This window comes from Poeciliopsis prolifica, unplaced genomic scaffold (genome assembly GCF_027474105.1).
Source record: "Poeciliopsis prolifica strain line A6 unplaced genomic scaffold, Auburn_PproV2 SCAFFOLD192, whole genome shotgun sequence".
Taxonomy (NCBI): domain Eukaryota; kingdom Metazoa; phylum Chordata; class Actinopteri; order Cyprinodontiformes; family Poeciliidae; genus Poeciliopsis; species Poeciliopsis prolifica.
In genome coordinates, this window is record NW_026562567.1 from 142501 (window position 1) to 160347 (window position 17847).

At 54.4% G+C, this 17847-nt stretch overlaps 1 protein-coding gene across 1 annotated transcript in view; it reads right to left on the reverse strand.

The window, feature by feature from the left end:
• Positions 1 to 17847, reverse strand: part of lama1 (laminin, alpha 1) — a 38258-nt gene that overhangs the window by 19709 nt on the left and 702 nt on the right. Inside the window, 46 exon segments of the mRNA XM_055026326.1 lie at positions 1025 to 1179; positions 1256 to 1429; positions 1719 to 1835; positions 1939 to 2041; positions 2109 to 2247; positions 2349 to 2512; positions 2586 to 2702; positions 2785 to 2995; positions 3066 to 3219; positions 3434 to 3545; positions 3686 to 3784; positions 3878 to 4020; positions 5864 to 6057; positions 6128 to 6223; positions 6283 to 6389; positions 6468 to 6608; positions 7139 to 7256; positions 7330 to 7457; positions 7546 to 7731; positions 7947 to 8117; positions 8264 to 8407; positions 8479 to 8712; positions 8776 to 8912; positions 8986 to 9166; positions 9750 to 9856; positions 9945 to 10156; positions 10219 to 10305; positions 12341 to 12447; positions 12519 to 12629; positions 12706 to 12767; positions 12800 to 12852; positions 13080 to 13294; positions 13358 to 13459; positions 13645 to 13824; positions 13895 to 14035; positions 14099 to 14256; positions 14335 to 14428; positions 14516 to 14694; positions 14766 to 14883; positions 14967 to 15056; positions 15120 to 15299; positions 15422 to 15612; positions 15690 to 15741; positions 16226 to 16338; positions 16438 to 16608; positions 17793 to 17847. Coding sequence (XP_054882301.1) covers positions 1025 to 1179; positions 1256 to 1429; positions 1719 to 1835; positions 1939 to 2041; positions 2109 to 2247; positions 2349 to 2512; positions 2586 to 2702; positions 2785 to 2995; positions 3066 to 3219; positions 3434 to 3545; positions 3686 to 3784; positions 3878 to 4020; positions 5864 to 6057; positions 6128 to 6223; positions 6283 to 6389; positions 6468 to 6608; positions 7139 to 7256; positions 7330 to 7457; positions 7546 to 7731; positions 7947 to 8117; positions 8264 to 8407; positions 8479 to 8712; positions 8776 to 8912; positions 8986 to 9166; positions 9750 to 9856; positions 9945 to 10156; positions 10219 to 10305; positions 12341 to 12447; positions 12519 to 12629; positions 12706 to 12767; positions 12800 to 12852; positions 13080 to 13294; positions 13358 to 13459; positions 13645 to 13824; positions 13895 to 14035; positions 14099 to 14256; positions 14335 to 14428; positions 14516 to 14694; positions 14766 to 14883; positions 14967 to 15056; positions 15120 to 15299; positions 15422 to 15612; positions 15690 to 15741; positions 16226 to 16338; positions 16438 to 16608; positions 17793 to 17847 — 6303 coding nt within the window.

The window sequence follows — 17847 nt, forward strand, 5'->3', positions numbered from 1 at the left end:
TATAGACCAGTATAAATCAGTATAGACCAGTATAAACCAGTATAGACCAGTATAGACCAGTATAAACCAGTATAAACCAGTATAGACCAGTATAGACCAGTATAAACCAGTATAAACCAGTATAATCAGTATAGACCAGTATAGACCAGTATAGACCAGTATAAACCAGTATAGACCAGTATAAACCAGTATAGACCAGTATAAACCAGTATAGACCAGTATAGACCAGTATAAACCAGTATAGACCAGTATAGACCAGTATAAACCAGTATAGACCAGTATAGACCAGTATAGACCAGTATAAACCAGTATAGACCAGTATAGACCAGTATAAACCAGTATAGACCAGTATAAACCAGTATAGACCAGTATAGACCAGTATAAACCAGTATAGACCAGTATAGACCAGTATAGACCAGTATAAACCAGTATAGACCAGTATAGACCAGTATAGACCAGTATAGACCAGTATAAACCAGTATAAACCAGTATAGACCAGTATAAACCAGTATAGACCAGTATAAACCAGTATAGACCAGTATAGACCAGTATAGACCAGTATAAACCAGTATACCAGTATAGACCAGTATAAACCAGTATAGACCAGTATAGACCAGTATAAACCAGTATAGACCAGTATAAACCAGTATAGACCAGTATAGACCAGTATAAACCAGTATAGACCAGTATAGACCAGTATAGACCAGTATAAACCAGTATAGACCAGTATAAACCAGTATAAACCAGTATAGACCAGTATAAACCAGTATAGACCAGTATAAACCAGTATAGACCAGTATAGACCAGTATAAACCAGTATAGACCAGTATAGACCAGTATAGACCAGTATACACCAGTATAAACCAGTATAGACCAGTATAGACCAGTATAGACCAGTATAAACCAGTATAGACCAGTATAGACCAGTATAAACCAGTATAAACCAGTATAGACCAGTATAAACCAGTATAGACCAGTATAAACCAGTATAGACCAGTATAGACCAGTATAGACCAGCCCGTACCGACGCTGCCTGTCTCCTGGCCTGATCGATCAGTTCTCTGATGTCTGACAGATTCCTGCTCAGGTTTTCTCCCAGCATGCTCAGCGGCTTCAGTCTCTCCAACAGCTGCTGTGTGCGATGCTCCGCCTCCTCAAGCCTGCGCTGCACCTCATTGGCTGAGCAAACAGGAAGCAGGAAGTGTTATTTCCCTGCTTTGTTTTGTCGTTTTGAACCCGGTCGGCGAAGTCTCACCTGAAGCCTGGGCCCGACCCATCAGGCCGTTGGTCTCCCTCACTGTGATGTGGGCTTTTCCCACCACAGAAGAAGAGTTCTGCAGCTGCAGCCGGAGTCCCTGCAGCCTCAGCAGCGCCCCCTGCAGCCCGGAGTGAGCTTGTTCAGCCTGGAGCTGAGGCAGCCTGGAAGAACCTGCAGCAGACGGTTGGTCTCCATGACGCCATCATCATCATCATCATCATCATCATCATCATCATCACCATCATCATCATCAACATATTCATCATCTTCATTATCTTCATCATCATCATCATCTTCATCATCACATCATCACCATCATTATCATCTTCATTATCTTCATCATCACATCTTCATCATCATTATCTTCATCATTATCATCACATCATCATCATCAACTTCATCATCACATCATCACCATCATTATCATCTTCATCATCATCACAATCTTCAGGTGACTCACCAACAGGAAGCTGCTGCAGCTGTCTGATTGGGTGACGCAGCAGACGGCTGCAGTTCTCCACTCCACCTCTGGCCAGTTGCAGTTTGGTGGTTACCATGGAAATGTCGGCCTGCGTCTCTGCGGACAGGAAGACGTTTTGATGAGTTGCTGATGTTTTCTGACCAGTCAGAACCAGAGAGGAACCTCTTGACCTCTGACCCAGGTCCAGTTCCCAACACACCTTCAGCCGTGGCGTTGACCTGCCAACTCTCCTCTAGGACACTGGATGCCACATTCAGCCTGACTCCGCCCTCCTCTGCCAGCGTCCCCTCTGATTGGCCGGTCTGAAACGCAGAGCGGTCAGGTGAAACGGTCCTCCATGGCCTGGAGCTGCGCTGCTGAGACCAGTACCATGTGGAGGGCGAGCGAGGCAGCCATCAGGCCTGATCCGGCTTCCTGGTGGGCGGAGCCAACCCGCTGGCTGATGTCATCATCCACGAGGATCCAGGGGGCGGGGCTTTGGGATCTGTTGACCACTGACATCATGGAGCTGAAGGACAAAAGGTTTCAATGAAGAAACTCATTATAACACACACACACACACACACACACACACACACACACACACACACACACACACACACTCATCACCTATGGAGCGAGTGGGCGTGGCTGTGCAGCTGGTGGGCGTGGCCTTCGGCTCGGTGAACTTTCTCCAGAGCGCTGTTGGTTTTCAGGCCAACCAGCAAAACTTCCACGTGTCTCCTGAGTGCCGGACGCAGCTGATCCAGCTGGCTGGCGAGCAGCTCCACCTGCTGGACAGGTAGAGGCAGTGCATCAGTCACCACTGCCGCCAACTGCAGGTGACCTGGAGGCGGGGCGTCTCACCGCGCTGCGGTTGGTCATTTGGGCGTTCAGACTGACGGCGTCCTCTTGCAACGTCTGGCCGTCCTCCATCAGGTTGTGAACCGCCACCAACGCAGAACTCAGGTTCTGCCGGGCCGCCTGGTCCACACAGAACCAGAAGCAGATCACATGACTGCAGGGTGAAGGTCACATGACCCACCTGTCTGCTGCTGAGGCTAACCTGAAGGTGGCGCTGCAGAGCGCCTGCAGCGTCAAGGAGCTTCTTTGTCTCTGAGTTTCGCTCTGCCGCCTCGCCAAGAGGAGCCCGCGCATGCTGCAGAGTCGTCATGGCAACGCCCAGGGAGGTGCTGAAGGGGAGGAGCTTGTCTTCACCTGCAGACCACCTGGACAGGAAGTCCATCTGCAGCGAGTGGAGCAGAGCCTCGGAGAGGCTGCAGACACAAAGAAAGTCACACGGCCTCTGATTGGTTTAAACCCACTGGGCGGAGCCACCACACCCACCTGAGCTCCTGATTGGCTGCTGACTCGGCGGCTGTCAGGTTGATTCTTCTGAGGTGCTGTAGCCGAGACTCCGCCCCCTCTAGACAGCCGGCGGCGTCCTCAGTCAGCTCATCGTCATTGGTCTGGTTCAGAAGCCCCACCTCCTTCTGCAGCACTGAACCAATCAGATCGCAGTGATTAGACTGCTGAGTCGTGAATACTTCCTGACTCCGGACCGCTGGCACCCAGGTGAGAGTGATGAGGTAAAAGATTTCTAGTGATTCTTGTTATTATTATTATTACTAATAATAATAATTATTACTGTTATTATTTTTATTTAAAATAATGTTTTTCATGATTTCATTCCTGGCCCTGCGGTCGTTCTTTACCCTGAGTCTCGTCTTGCAGGCTGCTGACTCTCAGCAGCAGCAGCTCACTGAGGGACCAGCTGTTGTGGGTGGAGGTCAGAAAATCCCTGAGGCTCCCAGACAGACGTGTCACCTGACCAATCAGATCACAGAACACCATCATCACCTGACCCCTGACCTTTCATGTCTAGAAGTTAATCTGATCATGAGGCTTCCTCCTGCTGGTGGTCATAATGTTCTGCTGGTGTTTCCAGGGTGATGAGGTGTGTCTACCTGGTGCTGCAAAGCGCTGAGGTCAAAGGTCGGGTGATGCAAGTCCTCATTCAGTCTGGACAGGAGAGACGCTCCAGTTCTGTTTGGAGAAATTTTCACCTGGACACAGCAGAACACGCTTCAGTCCAGCAGAGACCCGGGTCGACTCGGAACCACTCGGTTCTTAAACACTGGGACCTGGTCGCTGTTTACCTCGAAGTCTTTGGTCCGGTTCTCCAGGAGCACCAGTTGGCGGTACGGCGCCATGGCGACAGCGCTCAGGTTGACAGACAGGAAGTGGTCGTTAAGGCGGTCCAGGTCGTCAAGGAGAACGGCGGTGCAGCCGTCGTCACACGCTGGTGAGAAGAGACGCAGCTGGTACCTCACAGTGCTGGTACCTCACAGTGTTGGTACCTCACAGTGTTGGTACCTCACAGTGTTGGTACCTCACAGTGTTGGTACCTCACAGTGTTGGTACCTCACAGTGTTGGTACCTCACAGTGTTGGTACCTCACAGTGTTGGTACCTCACAGTGTTGGTACCTCACAGTGTTGGTACCTCACAGTGTTGGTACCTCACAGTGTTGGTACCTCACAGTGTTGGTACCTCACAGTGCTGGTACCTCACAGTGTTGGTACCTCACAGTGCTGGTACCTCACAGTGTTGGTACCTCACAGTGTTGGTACCTCACAGTGTTGGTACCTCACAGTGTTGGTACCTCACAGCGTTGGTACCTCACAGCGTTGGTACCTCACAGCGTTGGTACCTCACAGTGCTGGTACCTCACAGCGCTGGTACCTCACAGTGCTGGTACCTCACAGTGCTGGTACCTCACAGTGTTGGTACCTCACAGTGTTGGTACCTCACAGTGCTGGTACCTCACAGTGTTGGTACCTCACAGTGTTGGTACCTCACAGTGTTGGTACCTCACAGTGTTGGTACCTCACAGTGCTGGTACCTCACAGTGTTGGTACCTCACAGTGCTGGTACCTCACAGTGTTGGTACCTCACAGTGTTGGTACCTCACAGTGTTGGTACCTCACAGTGTTGGTACCTCACAGCGTTGGTACCTCACAGCGCTGGTACCTCACAGCGCTGGTACCTCACAGTGCTGGTACCTCACAGCGCTGGTACCTCACAGTGCTGGTACCTCACAGTGCTGGTACCTCACAGTGTTGGTACCTCACAGTGCTGGTACCTCACAGTGCTGGTACCTCACAGTGTTGGTACCTCACAGTGTTGGTACCTCACAGTGTTGGTACCTCACAGTGTTGGTACCTCACAGTGTTGGTACCTCACAGTGTTGGTACCTCACAGTGTTGGTACCTCACAGTGTTGGTACCTCACAGTGCTGGTACCTCACAGTGTTGGTACCTCACAGTGTTGGTACCTCACAGTGTTGGTACCTCACAGTGTTGGTACCTCACAGTGCTGGTACCTCACAGTGTTGGTACCTCACAGTGTTGGTACCTCACAGTGCTGGTACCTCACAGTGTTGGTACCTCACAGTGCTGGTACCTCACAGTGTTGGTACCTCACAGTGTTGGTACCTCACAGTGTTGGTACCTCACAGTGTTGGTACCTCACAGCGTTGGTACCTCACAGCGCTGGTACCTCACAGCGCTGGTACCTCACAGTGCTGGTACCTCACAGCGCTGGTACCTCACAGTGCTGGTACCTCACAGTGCTGGTACCTCACAGTGTTGGTACCTCACAGTGCTGGTACCTCACAGTGCTGGTACCTCACAGTGTTGGTACCTCACAGTGTTGGTACCTCACAGTGCTGGTACCTCACAGCGCTGGTACCTCACAGCGCTGGTACCTCACAGTGCTGGTACCTCACAGCGCTGGTACCTCACAGTGTTGGTACCTCACAGCGCTGGTACCTCACAGCGCTGGTACCTCACAGCGCTGGTACCTCACAGTGCTGGTACCTCACAGTGCTGGTACCTCACAGTGTTGGTACCTCACAGTGTTGGTACCTCACAGTGTTGGTACCTCACAGTGCTGGTACCTCACAGTGTTGGTACCTCACAGTGTTGGTACCTCACAGTGTTGGTACCTCACAGTGCTGGTACCTCACAGTGCTGGTACCTCACAGTGCTGGTACCTGTGTGTGTGTGTGTGTGTGTGTGTGTGTGTGTGTGTGTGTGTGTGTGTGTGTGTGTGTGTGTGTGTGTGTTGGAGGCAGTTACTCACACACACACTGCTCTTGCTGCAGTGCGTGGCGTTCCTCACACTGGTCACATGACTGACCTTTGACCCCAGGCTTACACTGGCAGTGGCCTGTGAGGTCATCACACACCTGATGGAGGGAGCCCCACCCACTGCAGCCGCAGGGCACACAGCGCCCGCCTGGTACTGTGGGGTCACCATGGTAACCAGGAGAGCATCTGCAGGAAGGAGAGGCTGGTGACATCACAGCAGGTGATTCGTGTGATGTCAGCAGGCATAAAGACTCACCGCTCACAGCGTCTGCCTTCATATCCTGTCAGACAGGAAGTGCAGCGGAAACCTCCAGCGGCCGACTCACAGGAGGGACTGAAACTGGAGAAGAGACTCGTTAGGACTCGGAGTAAAGCATGCTCAGTGACTGGTGCAGTTTACCTGTTGTCCACCAGGGGCAGGCACACGGAGAGCAGTCGCTGATGGAGCCGCTGACATTTCCATAGTAACCCGGGGAGCAGACGTCACATCGCCGCCCACTGGTGTGATGCTGGCAGTCCTGAAAGTTTAAGGTTACGTCACCAGGAGGCGCTGTTTCTGAAAGACTCACCTGAGTCAACCTGAACTCAGATGTTACCTGACAGTCTCCTGTCTCCGGGTCACAAGTCGCACTGTGGTTGTTGCAGCGACATGGAAGACATGGACGCACCGTCATGCTCTTCAGACTCTGAGCAGGAAGTTCTGACTGAGGCTGGCGGAAGAAACCTGCCGAACAGATCTGCAGATAAACGAGTCAGAGAGACTGGTCAGGCAAAAGAACTGTTCTCATTCTCTCAGTTAGCTTCATCTAAACCTTCATGTTGGACTTTGGACCCACTAGGAACCAGATCATTTAAAGAACCATCCCCTTTAGTTTTTGACATAATGAGGTTTGATTTAACCAATCAGATCACTGACATCATCGTCAAATGTTTGAGGGTCTGGTGTATGTAAACTTCTGAGTTGTGGTGAACCCAGAAACCAATCACCCTCAGTGATGCCAGGGAGGGAAAAGGTTCAGTCTTTATGTAAATAACTGCCTGAACTGTGTGTGGTGGTTCCTGAAGGCTCAGTGTTGGATAAATCACTCTTTACGCTGATGACATCCCGGTGTTTTCATCCAAATTAATTTGTTTTAAGCAAACAAACTTGATTTTTCTCTAGTTTTCATCTTTCTGCTCTGAAAACAGATCCCAGGGTCTCCTTCTGAAGCTTGACAGGACTTGGTCGGGTTCTGATGGAGTTTTGAGGGGTCTCAATAATGATTACCTGACAGGACAGGCCACTGTATCCCGGTGGACAGAGACACGACTCAATCAGTCTGGCCTTTTCCTGGGTGGAGTCTGGCTCCGCCCTCACAGCCGTCTCCATGGTGACATTAGAAATTCTTCATGAAAGAAGAGTGAAGTGATGTCAGAGCATGTGTGTGTGTGCGTGTGTGTATGTGTGTGCTGGTTTACCTGCTCTGCTGGAGCCCGGTTCCGTACGAGGCCTTTATGAGGACGTGCTGGACCTTAGTGAGGACGGACATAAAGTCCGTCCGGGTCACTGCCTTCTGAGACACCGAGTTGAAATATTTCCACGTGTGCTGTGAAACAGAACCAATAAGAACCAGAACCAGCCACCTCCTGTGTTGTTTTGAAGCTGATGTTACACAGGATGTCTTGCTGCCCTACCTCCGTCAGCCTGATGTCGTGCTGGGTGATGATGCTGTTGCGAGGGGCAACCACATCAGTGAATATGGTGTGCTTTCTCAGGGTTCCGCCCCTCATGACCACCTGCGGCTCCTGATTGGACAGTCCTGAGCCGTCCTCAGCGTAGAAAGTGATGATATAAGACAGAAAGCCACCGTACGACATCAGCTGCACAGAAATGGGCGGATACTTCAGCCGGTACACAGAACCGGGCGGGTACTTCAGCCGGTACACAGAACCGGGCGGGTACTTCAGCCGGTACACAGAACCGGGCGGGTACTTCAGCCGGTACACAGAACCGGGCGGGTACTTCAGCCGGTACACAGAACCGGGCGGGTACTTCAACCAGTTCAAAGTAACTTGAAACAAACAAGTTACTGTACCTGGTTCCCTTCAGTCTGGGGTGGAAGCCTCCAGTAGAGGGGGCCAGCGAACCCACTACTGTTTAGCTGGCGCGTGTCGAGCAGCATGTCGCCGCCCTGCTGGTAGACTCCAGATAATACTCTCTGCTGACTGGACAGGCTGACCAATGACAGAACAGGACCCAGGCTGACCTGCAGGGAGGAGACATGGTGGTTGTAGTCCAACTGTGGCCTGCAGAAATAATAACTACTAATAATATGTACTATTACTGCAGCATTGGTATTGTACTGATCCAATACCGATTCCGGTATCGATCCAGTATTGGTGCAGTACTCACAGGGACTCGGGTTAGCCCTCCCTGCTCCTCACACTCTTTGCTGAGCCCAGAACAGAAACAGTCAGAACATCCGTTGGGGTTCTGGTCAGACAGAGCGAACCAGCCGGAAACACACTCCTCACAGCGCCGACCCGACACGCCGGCCTGGACGGACATCACACAGGAAGTAAAGGTCAGACGGCATCAGTTGACCTGGAGCCGGTTCTGGTTCTTACCTTGCACACACACGCTCCAGTCCCTCCGCATTCACACACATCGAGCGTTTTATTGCAGAACGTCTCGTTGGTTCCTGCCAAGTCGCAGTCGCACGCTGAGCATGCTGGGTAACCATAGTAACCAGGTGCACAGCGGTCACATGACCTGCCAGAGAAGCCGTCCCTGCAGGGACACTGTCCACTGAGCAGGTGGCACCGGGGGGCGGAGCTTCCTGCTGCGCTGCAGCTGCACGGCTGCAGGGACACAGGAGGTTACGGCCGCTCACCTGTCACAGGTGTGTGTGTGTTTGAGTTTACCTGGCACCCTGTGAGGGGGTCATGACCCCAGTAGCCTGTCTCACACCTGTCGCAGGTGTCTCCCTTCGTGTTGGGAGGGCAGGTGCACTCTCCGCTGTCGGGGTCACAGTTTCCCCCGGTGTGATCACAGATGCATGCTGGGAGATCAGAAAGCGACCAATGAGACAGCAGAACGGAGACCGCTCTCTGAAAAGCCGTCACACCTCTCACCTGTGCAGTTTCTGCCTTGGTAACCGTAGTAACCACGACTACAATGATCACACTTGTCTCCAGCTACGCCCTCAATGCAGCGGCACTGCCCATCCTGGTCACATGACTCAGAGACAGATCCTGATTGGCTGCAGCCGCAGGGCAGACAGCCCCGCCCACTCTGCAGCCCGAAGAACCCCGACTGAGAAAGGAGCACAGTGTGTGTGTGAGTGTGTGTGTGTGTGAGTGTGTGTGTGTGTGTGTGTGTGTGTGTGTGTGTGTGTGTGTGTGTGTGTGTGTGTGTGTGAGTCTGTGTGTGTGTGTGTGTGTGAGTGTGTGTGTGTGAGTGTGTGTGTGAGTGTGTGAGTGTGTGTGTGTGTGAGTCTGTGTGTGTGTGAGTGTGTGTGTGTGTGAGTGTGTGTGTGTGAGTGTGTGTGTGAGTGTGTGTGTGTGTGCGTGTGTGAGTGTGTGTGTGTGAGTCTGTGTGTGTGTGAGTGTGTGTGTGTGTGAGTGTGTGTGAGTGTGTGTGTGTGTGAGTGTGTGTGTGTGTGTGTGTGTGAGTGTGTGAGTGTGTGTGAGTGTGTGTGTGTGTGTGTGTTAGTGTGTGTGTGTGTGTAAGTGAGTGTGTGTGTGTGAGTGTGTGTGTGTGTGTGTGTGTGTGTGTTAGTGTGTGTGTGTGTGTAAGTGAGTGTGTGTGTGTGTGTGTGAGTGTGTGTGTGTTAGTGTGTGTGTGAGTGTGTGTGTGTGTGTGAGTGTGTGTGAGTGTGTGTGTGTGTGTGTGTTACCTGGCAGTGGTCACAGGTGCGTCCCGTCACATTCTCCCGACACACACACTGACCTGTTGTGATGTCACAAACCCTGGAGGAAGAGCCGTTGACATCACAGCCGCAGTCTGCCAGAACAAGCCCCGCCCAGTGTCAGTGATGTCACACCTGGCCCCTTCCAGCCTGTCAGGTGGAGCTGAGGGAGTCGACTCTCACCTTTGCAGTCCTTGGTGACGACTGCGTCGCCATAGTAACCAGGACGGCACACCTCGCAGTGTTTTCCTGCTGTGTTGCCAAGGCAACGGAGACACTCCCCGGTCACAGCGTCGCAGTAACCGGCTTCGCTCACGTTAACGTTACTGTGACATTCACAGCTAACACAGGCCCCGCCCACCACCTGTGGGTTACCGTAGAAACCACTGGCACACCTGGACAGGAGCAAAAGGTCAATCGGATCAGCCGCTGCACCTGGAACGCCCGAGACCCTCACCTCTCACAGTTTGACCCCGCGTAGCCGGGCTGGCACCGGTCACATGACACCTGACCCGACGGCTCCACCACACAGGTAGGACTGAAACTGGAGGAGACAGGTGAGACAGGAGGAGACAGGTGGAGACGGGAGGAGACAGGAGGAGACAGGTGAGACAGGAGGAGACGGGAGGAGACAGGAGGAGACGGGAGGAGACAGGAGGAGACAGGTGAGACAGGAGGAGACAGGTGAGACAGGAGGAGACGGGAGGAGACAGGAGGAGACAGGAGGAGACAGGAGGAGACGGGAGGAGACAGGAGGAGACAGGTGAGACGGGAGGAGACGGGAGGAGACAGGAGGAGACAGGTGAGACAGGAGGAGACAGGGGAGACAGGAGGAGACAGGTGAGACAGGAGGAGACGGGAGGAGACAGGAGGAGACGGGAGGAGACAGGTGAGACGGGAGGAGACAGGTGAGACGGGAGAGACGGGAGGAGAAGACAGGAGGAGACAGGAGGAGAGGGGAGGAGACAGGAGGAGACAGGAGGAGACGGGAGGAGAAGACAGGAGGAGACAGGAGGAGACGGGAGGAGACGGGAGGAGACAGGAGGAGACAGGAGGAGACAGGTGGAGACAGGAGGAGACAGGTGAGACAGGAGGAGACAGGAGGAGACAGGAGGAGACAGGTGGAGACAGGAGGAGACAGGAGGAGACAGGTGGAGACAGGAGGAGACAGGTGAGACGGGAGGAGACAGGAGGAGACGGGAGGAGACAGGAGGAGACAGGAGGAGACAGGTGGAGACAGGAGGAGACAGGAGGAGACGGGAGGAGACAGGAGGAGACGGGAGGAGACAGGAGGAGACGGGAGGAGACAGGTGAGACGGGAGGAGACAGGAGGAGACGGGAGGAGACAGGAGGAGACAGGAGGAGACAGGAGGAGACGGGAGGAGACAGGAGGAGACAGGTGAGACAGGAGGACGGGAGGAGACAGGAGGAGACGGGAGGAGACAGGAGGAGACAGGTGAGACAGGAGGAGACGGGAGGAGACAGGAGGAGACAGGTGAGACAGGAGGAGACGGGAGGAGACAGGAGACAGGAGGAGACAGGTGAGACAGGAGGAGACGGGAGGAGACAGGAGGAGACAGGAGGAGACGGGAGGAGACAGGTGAGACGGGAGGAGACAGGTGAGACGGGAGGAGACAGGTGAGACGGGAGGAGAAGACAGGAGGAGACAGGAGGAGACGGGAGGAGACGGGAGAAGACAGGAGGAGACAGGAGGAGACGGGAGGAGACGGGAGGAGACAGGAGGAGACAGGAGGAGACAGGTGGAGACAGGTGAGACGGGAGGAGACGGTGAGACGGGAGGAGACAGGTGAGACGGGAGGAGAAGACAGGAGGAGACAGGAGGAGACGGGAGGAGACGGGAGGAGACAGGAGGAGACAGGAGGAGACGGGAGGAGACGGGAGGAGACAGGAGGAGACAGGAGGAGACAGGTGGAGACAGGAGGAGACAGGAGGAGACGGGAGGAGACGGGAGAAGACAGGAGGAGACAGGAGGAGACAGGAGGAGACAGGAGGAGACAGGTGAGACGGGAGGAGACAGGAGGAGACAGGAGGAGACGGGAGGAGACGGGAGGAGACGGGAGGAGACAGGAGGAGACAGGAGGAGACAGGTGGAGACAGGAGACAGGTGAGACGGGAGGAGACAGGAGGAGACGGGAGAAGACAGGAGGAGACAGGAGGAGACGGGAGGAGACAGGAGGAGACAGGTGGAGACAGGTGAGACAGGAGGAGACGGGAGGAGACAGGAGGAGACAGGAGGAGACGGGAGGAGACAGGAGAGACAGGAGGAGACGGGAGGAGACAGGAGGAGACGGGAGGAGACAGGAGGAGACGGGTGAGACAGGTGAGACAGGAGGAGACAGGAGGAGACGGGAGGAGACAGGAGGAGACGGGAGGAGACAGGAGGAGACAGGAGAGACAGGAGGAGACAGGAGGAGACGGGAGGAGACAGGAGGAGACGGGAGGAGACAGGAGGAGACAGGTGAGACAGGAGGAGACAGGAGGAGACGGGAGGAGACAGGAGGAGACAGGAGGAGACGGGAGGAGACGGGAGGAGACGGTCTGCTTCAGGTGGAACTCACCTGTTGGACGATAGAGGACACGGACAGCGCCGGCAGTTGGTCGGGTCGCCATAGAATCCAGGAAGGCAGAGTTCACAGTGGGCGCCGGTGGTGTTGTGGCTGCAGCCCTGAGGTGGACAGGTCAAAGGTCAGCTCGCTGCAGGTGGGGCTCGGCTGCCGCCCATCGGTCCAGACTCACCTGACAGACTCCAGTGATGTCACAGTGGGCGGAGCGGCCGCCGCACTCACACTGCAGGCAGTTCCCTCCGAACAGAACCGCCCCGACCCGGTAGAACCCAGGGAGGCACGACTGCAACACACAAGCCTCATTAGTCCAGTCCGGACCGGAACCGGGACCAGAACCGGAAGATCAGAAACTTGCTGACCTCACAGGAAGTTCCACTGTAACCGGCTAGACATTCACATGTCTCCACGGCGACCGCCCGGACTCCAGAACCCGAGCCAGAACCCGAGCCAAACCCGAGCCAGAACCCGAGCCAGAACTGGCGAAATCCAAAGAGACCGAACCGAGCCTGGAGAGCAGAACCAGACGAAGCAGACAGCGTTAGACCTGAAGGATCCAGCAGAACCTCCTCCAGACCCGTCAGAACCATCAGACCCATCAGAACCATCAGAACCATCAGAACCATCAGAACCCATCAGAACCATCGGAACCAGTCAGACCCGTCAGAACCATCAGAACCCATCAGAACCCATCAGACCCGTCAGAACCACCAGAACCACCAGAACCAGTCCTCACCGTATCGGTCCTTCAGTGGAAGTGTTCAGATGGACCCGGACCGTCAGCCGGGTCAGGTCTGTCAGAACCAGCAGCAGGTCGTGTCGGGTCACCGGGCCTCCGGTTCCGTCCTCTACGAACCGGTCCGGGTAAATCTCCATGGCAACGGGTTGCTCCGCCAGCGGCGAGAGGAAGAGGAGCGACGGAGGCGAGAGACGAAGAGTCTGGCCGTTACCCTGGAAACAAGGCAACCAATCGTTACTGGTTGGTCTCCAGGTGCGAAGGCGGCGCTCGCTCACCTGCATGATGACATCACAGAGGACAGGTAGGGTGTGGTCCCGGTTGTCTGGGGCGACGTCATAAACCACGGAGAAGACGAGTCGTCCCCCGAAGGACACCAGCTGCAGACAGCAGAGACTCAGAGGACAGAACCACCAGAACCAGAACCACCAGAACCACCAGAACCAGAACCACCAGAACCACCAGAACCACCAGAACCACCAGAACCACCAGAACCAGAACCACCAGAACCAAAACCACAAGAACCAAAACCACCAGAACCGGCGGCGGGTCAGACCTAACTCACCTTGTTGCCCAGGAAACGGTGGGGCGCCGCCCACTCCAGCCTGTGTTGGTGCGCCACGGCGGAGGACGGGACGGCGGAGGACGGGACGGCGGAGGACGCGTTGCTGGGGACGTTTCCATGGACATCCAGAGCAGCGTGGACGGGGTCAGAAGGTCGGAGGACAGCGTCTGACAGAACCACCTGGACAGAGAAACATCCATGTTTGCCAAGAGGAAACGGGTCGAACCCGGGCTCAGGTGAGGCGGGTTACCTGCATGACGGACCAATCAGAGCTCTGACAGACGTCAGAAACGCCAAAGCAGAAGCAGTCGGTGCAGCCCAGAGGGTTCTGCTGCTGCAGGTCGTAAAAGCCCGGTCTGCACCGATCGCAGCGGACCCCCATCACGTTCACCTGAGGAGCGACCGCAGGTCACAAGGTCATGAGGTCACAGGGTTAGTGGAGGTCAGAGCTTACCTTGCAGGTGCAGGAGCTGCAGGGGTCGCTGTTGGTGCTTCCTGCCAGGTTGCAGTCACAGCGAGCGCAGGCGGGAAAATCCCTGAACCCGAACGCACAGCGGTCACAGCGCCGACCCGAGAACCCGTCCTTACACTGACACTGTCCCGCGGACACACCTGGACACACGGACCGCCGCCATCAGAGGCTCCGGAGGGAAGTCGGGTCAAGCATCAGGACCGCTTGGAGGAACCTACCAGGTTCTGCGTCGTCTCTGCGGCAAACTGACGATCTGGATCCTCTCGGGTCGCAGCTGCACTCCACGCAGGGCAAATCAGAGTACGGAGACACCTGCACACATTAAGACCGCCGAACCATTAACAGAACCTTCAGAACCACCAGACCCGCTGGACCCGACGGCCTCAGCACCGCCGGTACCTGGGCCGGTCTGTAGTATCCGTCCCTGCAGCTCTCACAGTTGGTTCCGGTTGTGTTTTGCTGGCAGCCGACACAGACTCCGCCCCCCCGGCGGACGCCATGACGGTCGAGACTGAGGCCGAGGTCGGAGACGGTCCGGTTGTAGGAACAGTCGCTGGCTTTGTTGTGACAGTTACACTCTGAGGGACGGGAGGGACAACGTGAGACCGTCATCGTGGGGAACCTTCTGGCGTCTCTTAAGGCGTCTCACTTTCACAGGTGTGTCCTTCTGAGACGGTCCCCGGTTGCCATGGCAGCTGATGGTAACCGGGGCAACACTCATCACAGTTTTCCCCACAGGTGTGGTGCTCACACACACACTTCAGTTTCTGTGAAAACACACACAGAGAGTTGAGCTCACCTGTCTCACAGTGTCCAGGTGCGACCAGAGCAGTTACAGGTGTGCTGTTACCTTGGTACCCGGGTCCAGCGGGCAGCTCTTGGCGTGTCCGTAGCAGATGCACATCCCACCGACGGAGACGTCCTTGATGGAGTAATAATACTGGGAACAGAGCAGACAGGTGAGACCACAGCCGCTTCCTGTGCCGCCGGCCGGACGTCTTACCCTGCGGGTCACGATGGGGTCGACGTCCCGCGGGTCGTGGACGCTCAGCGTCATCAGATCGGCGTTCAGCGTTCTGATTCTCTGAAGCCTCACTCTGATGTAACGAGCCGATGTAAAGTTCAGGAGGTCAGGGGTCAAATCATCCGCTCCAGGACGACCGTTAATCAGAGAGGTGTGGATCTGTGAGACAGGTAGAGGGACAGGGAGAGACAGACGGGTCACAGACGGACAGACGGGTCACAGACGAGTCACAGACGGACAGACGGGTCACATATGGACAGACGGGTCACAGACTGTCTCACCTCTCCGTGCTCCAGTGGGTTCAGTCTGGAGTAGTAGGACGTACAGATGACCTCGGTGTCGCTCCTGTAGGTTGGCGGTCCAAATCTCGGTGTGATGTTGTAGCGATGCAAACACTCCGAGTCACTGATGGCATAGTACTGCCAGGGGTCAAAGGTCACACCATCCAGAGAGCGTTCAAGGATCCAGTTGCCTGACAGGAGTTCACAGAGGAGGCGGTAAACGGACAGGAGGACAGACAGGAGGACAGTCGACAGATGCTGCTCTCACCTGGTCGAGGAGAATTGGCTGCTTTGATGATGATGTAAGCAACCTGAAATACCTGAACAGGTAAACAAAGTCACATGACCTGAGGAGGAATCAGGTTACCATGGCGCCGGAGCTCTGGCGCACTCAGCAGGCTAATATTTCAATGCTAAAATTTTGATGCCAATCTGTTAATGCTAACATTAAATATGATCATGCTAACATGTTAGCATGTGGGTTCATGCTAACATGATCATATTTAAATGCTAACATATGCATGCTAACCTTTCAATGCTACCTTTTGATGCTAATATGTTTCTGTGCAAACCTTTCAATTAAACATTTCCATGCTAAAATATAATTATTCCATGTTAGCATTGAGATGCTACAACGTTAGTATCTCAATGCTAACATTTACATGCTAAGCTCAGGTAATCATTAGTGAATCCTGAGTTCAGAGACTGGCGTTTACGCTCCTGGCAGAGAGGAAGGCTAACTGAGACTCAGGTTATCATGGTGATTGGATCCCAGTGTGGAGGTTTTGTGGTTCTGGTTCTGACCTGGTTCAGGTCCAGGGTGATGGTGATCCAGTGAAACTGACGTCCGTTCTTGATGCTCGGACTCTGCCACCACTGATTGGTTCCATCAATAGCGTTTGTGATTGGATGACGCTCTGCAAACAGAGGAGGGTTGCTACTTCCTGTCAGCTTAGGCCCCGCCCACTGGGCCCACTGGGGTTGAACTAGACCTACAGATTCTGGTTGGTTCTTACCTTTAGTGAGGACAGAGTTGGCATCACATCTGGGGCAGTGTGGGTTCTTGACTCTGCGACCCGGAACGTGTTCCACCAGCTTGCAGTAAACTTCTGGTTCTGGGTCCCCACAGGTGGCGTTGCTGCTGATCTCTGCATTACTGGCCAGGTTGAAGATGGCCGGGAACAGGCCTGGACCACAGAACCAGAACCAGAACTGTAAGGAGCCGTTTGCCGTGACCCCAGAGGACCGTGTGACCCCAGAGGACCATGTGACCCCAGAGGACCATGTGACCCCAGGACCATGTGACCCCAGAGGACCGATTGACCCCAGGACCATGTGACCCCAGAGGACCATGTGACCTGATGTTGGGATGTCCATCGGACCAGAACCAGAACCAGAACCGCTGTGCAGTAAAGCGAGTTGCAACAGAGACAGTAGCTGCAGAGGAACCTTGAGTGGAGAGCAGGGTTCTGTTTGGACTGACGGAGAGCAGACTGTTGTGTCTGGTTCCTAAGGCTCACCTTGAACCAACCCGACCAGAACCAGAGCCGGGCCGTGAGCCGCTAACAGACGTTAGCCAGGCTGTGTGTTCATCGGGGAAACTCAGCAGCAGTGGGGGAGGGGGGACTATTCATGGTTTCAACCTTATTAAATGATCCAGTTCCAAACTGCATCACTGATTCTTCCTGTTGATTCTCCTGGAAGCAGCTCTGCTGACCCTCCTCCTTTGCTTTTGCTCCATCTGGACATAAATGTTGAGGCTGGAAGCCTCCTGACCATCACCCTCATCAGCCTGCAGGGAATCATCTGACAGCGTATGAATACTTCTGAGTTCTGCTGGACTCGGCAGAACGAAGGTCACATGACTGGAAGAGGAACCAATCAACAATCAAAGGGCCAAAGGTCATCGAATCAGCTACTGTCCACTCTTAGTTCTGGTTGGATCTGGTTGTGTTTGGTACCGATCAGGTCCGATTCGGACCTGCTGCTCCTGAGCAGACAACACGGGTCCCTGACCTCTGACCCCTCCCCCACAGAGACCCACTCAAAGCTCTGTGGGGGAGGGGCAGGGAGAGCGGGGGAGGGCGGCCGATCGATCAGAGCCGATCACCAATCAAAGCTTCATTGAGCCATATTTGGTCGTACTTCCTGCAAGATGCAAGAGTAAAACCCAGCAGAACCAAATAAAACCCAGCAGAACCAAATAAAACCCAGCAGAACCAAATAAAACCCAGCAGAACCAAATAAAACCCAGCAGAACCAAATAAAACCCAACAGAACCAAATAAAACCCAGCAGAACCAAATAAAACCCAACAGAACCAAATAAAACCCAGCAGAACTCAGTGAAACTTCTGAAAGGAAAAGTCTGACCTCTGTGCTGAGCTGCAGCCCGCTCCATCAGAACCATCAGCAGCAGAACCTTCAT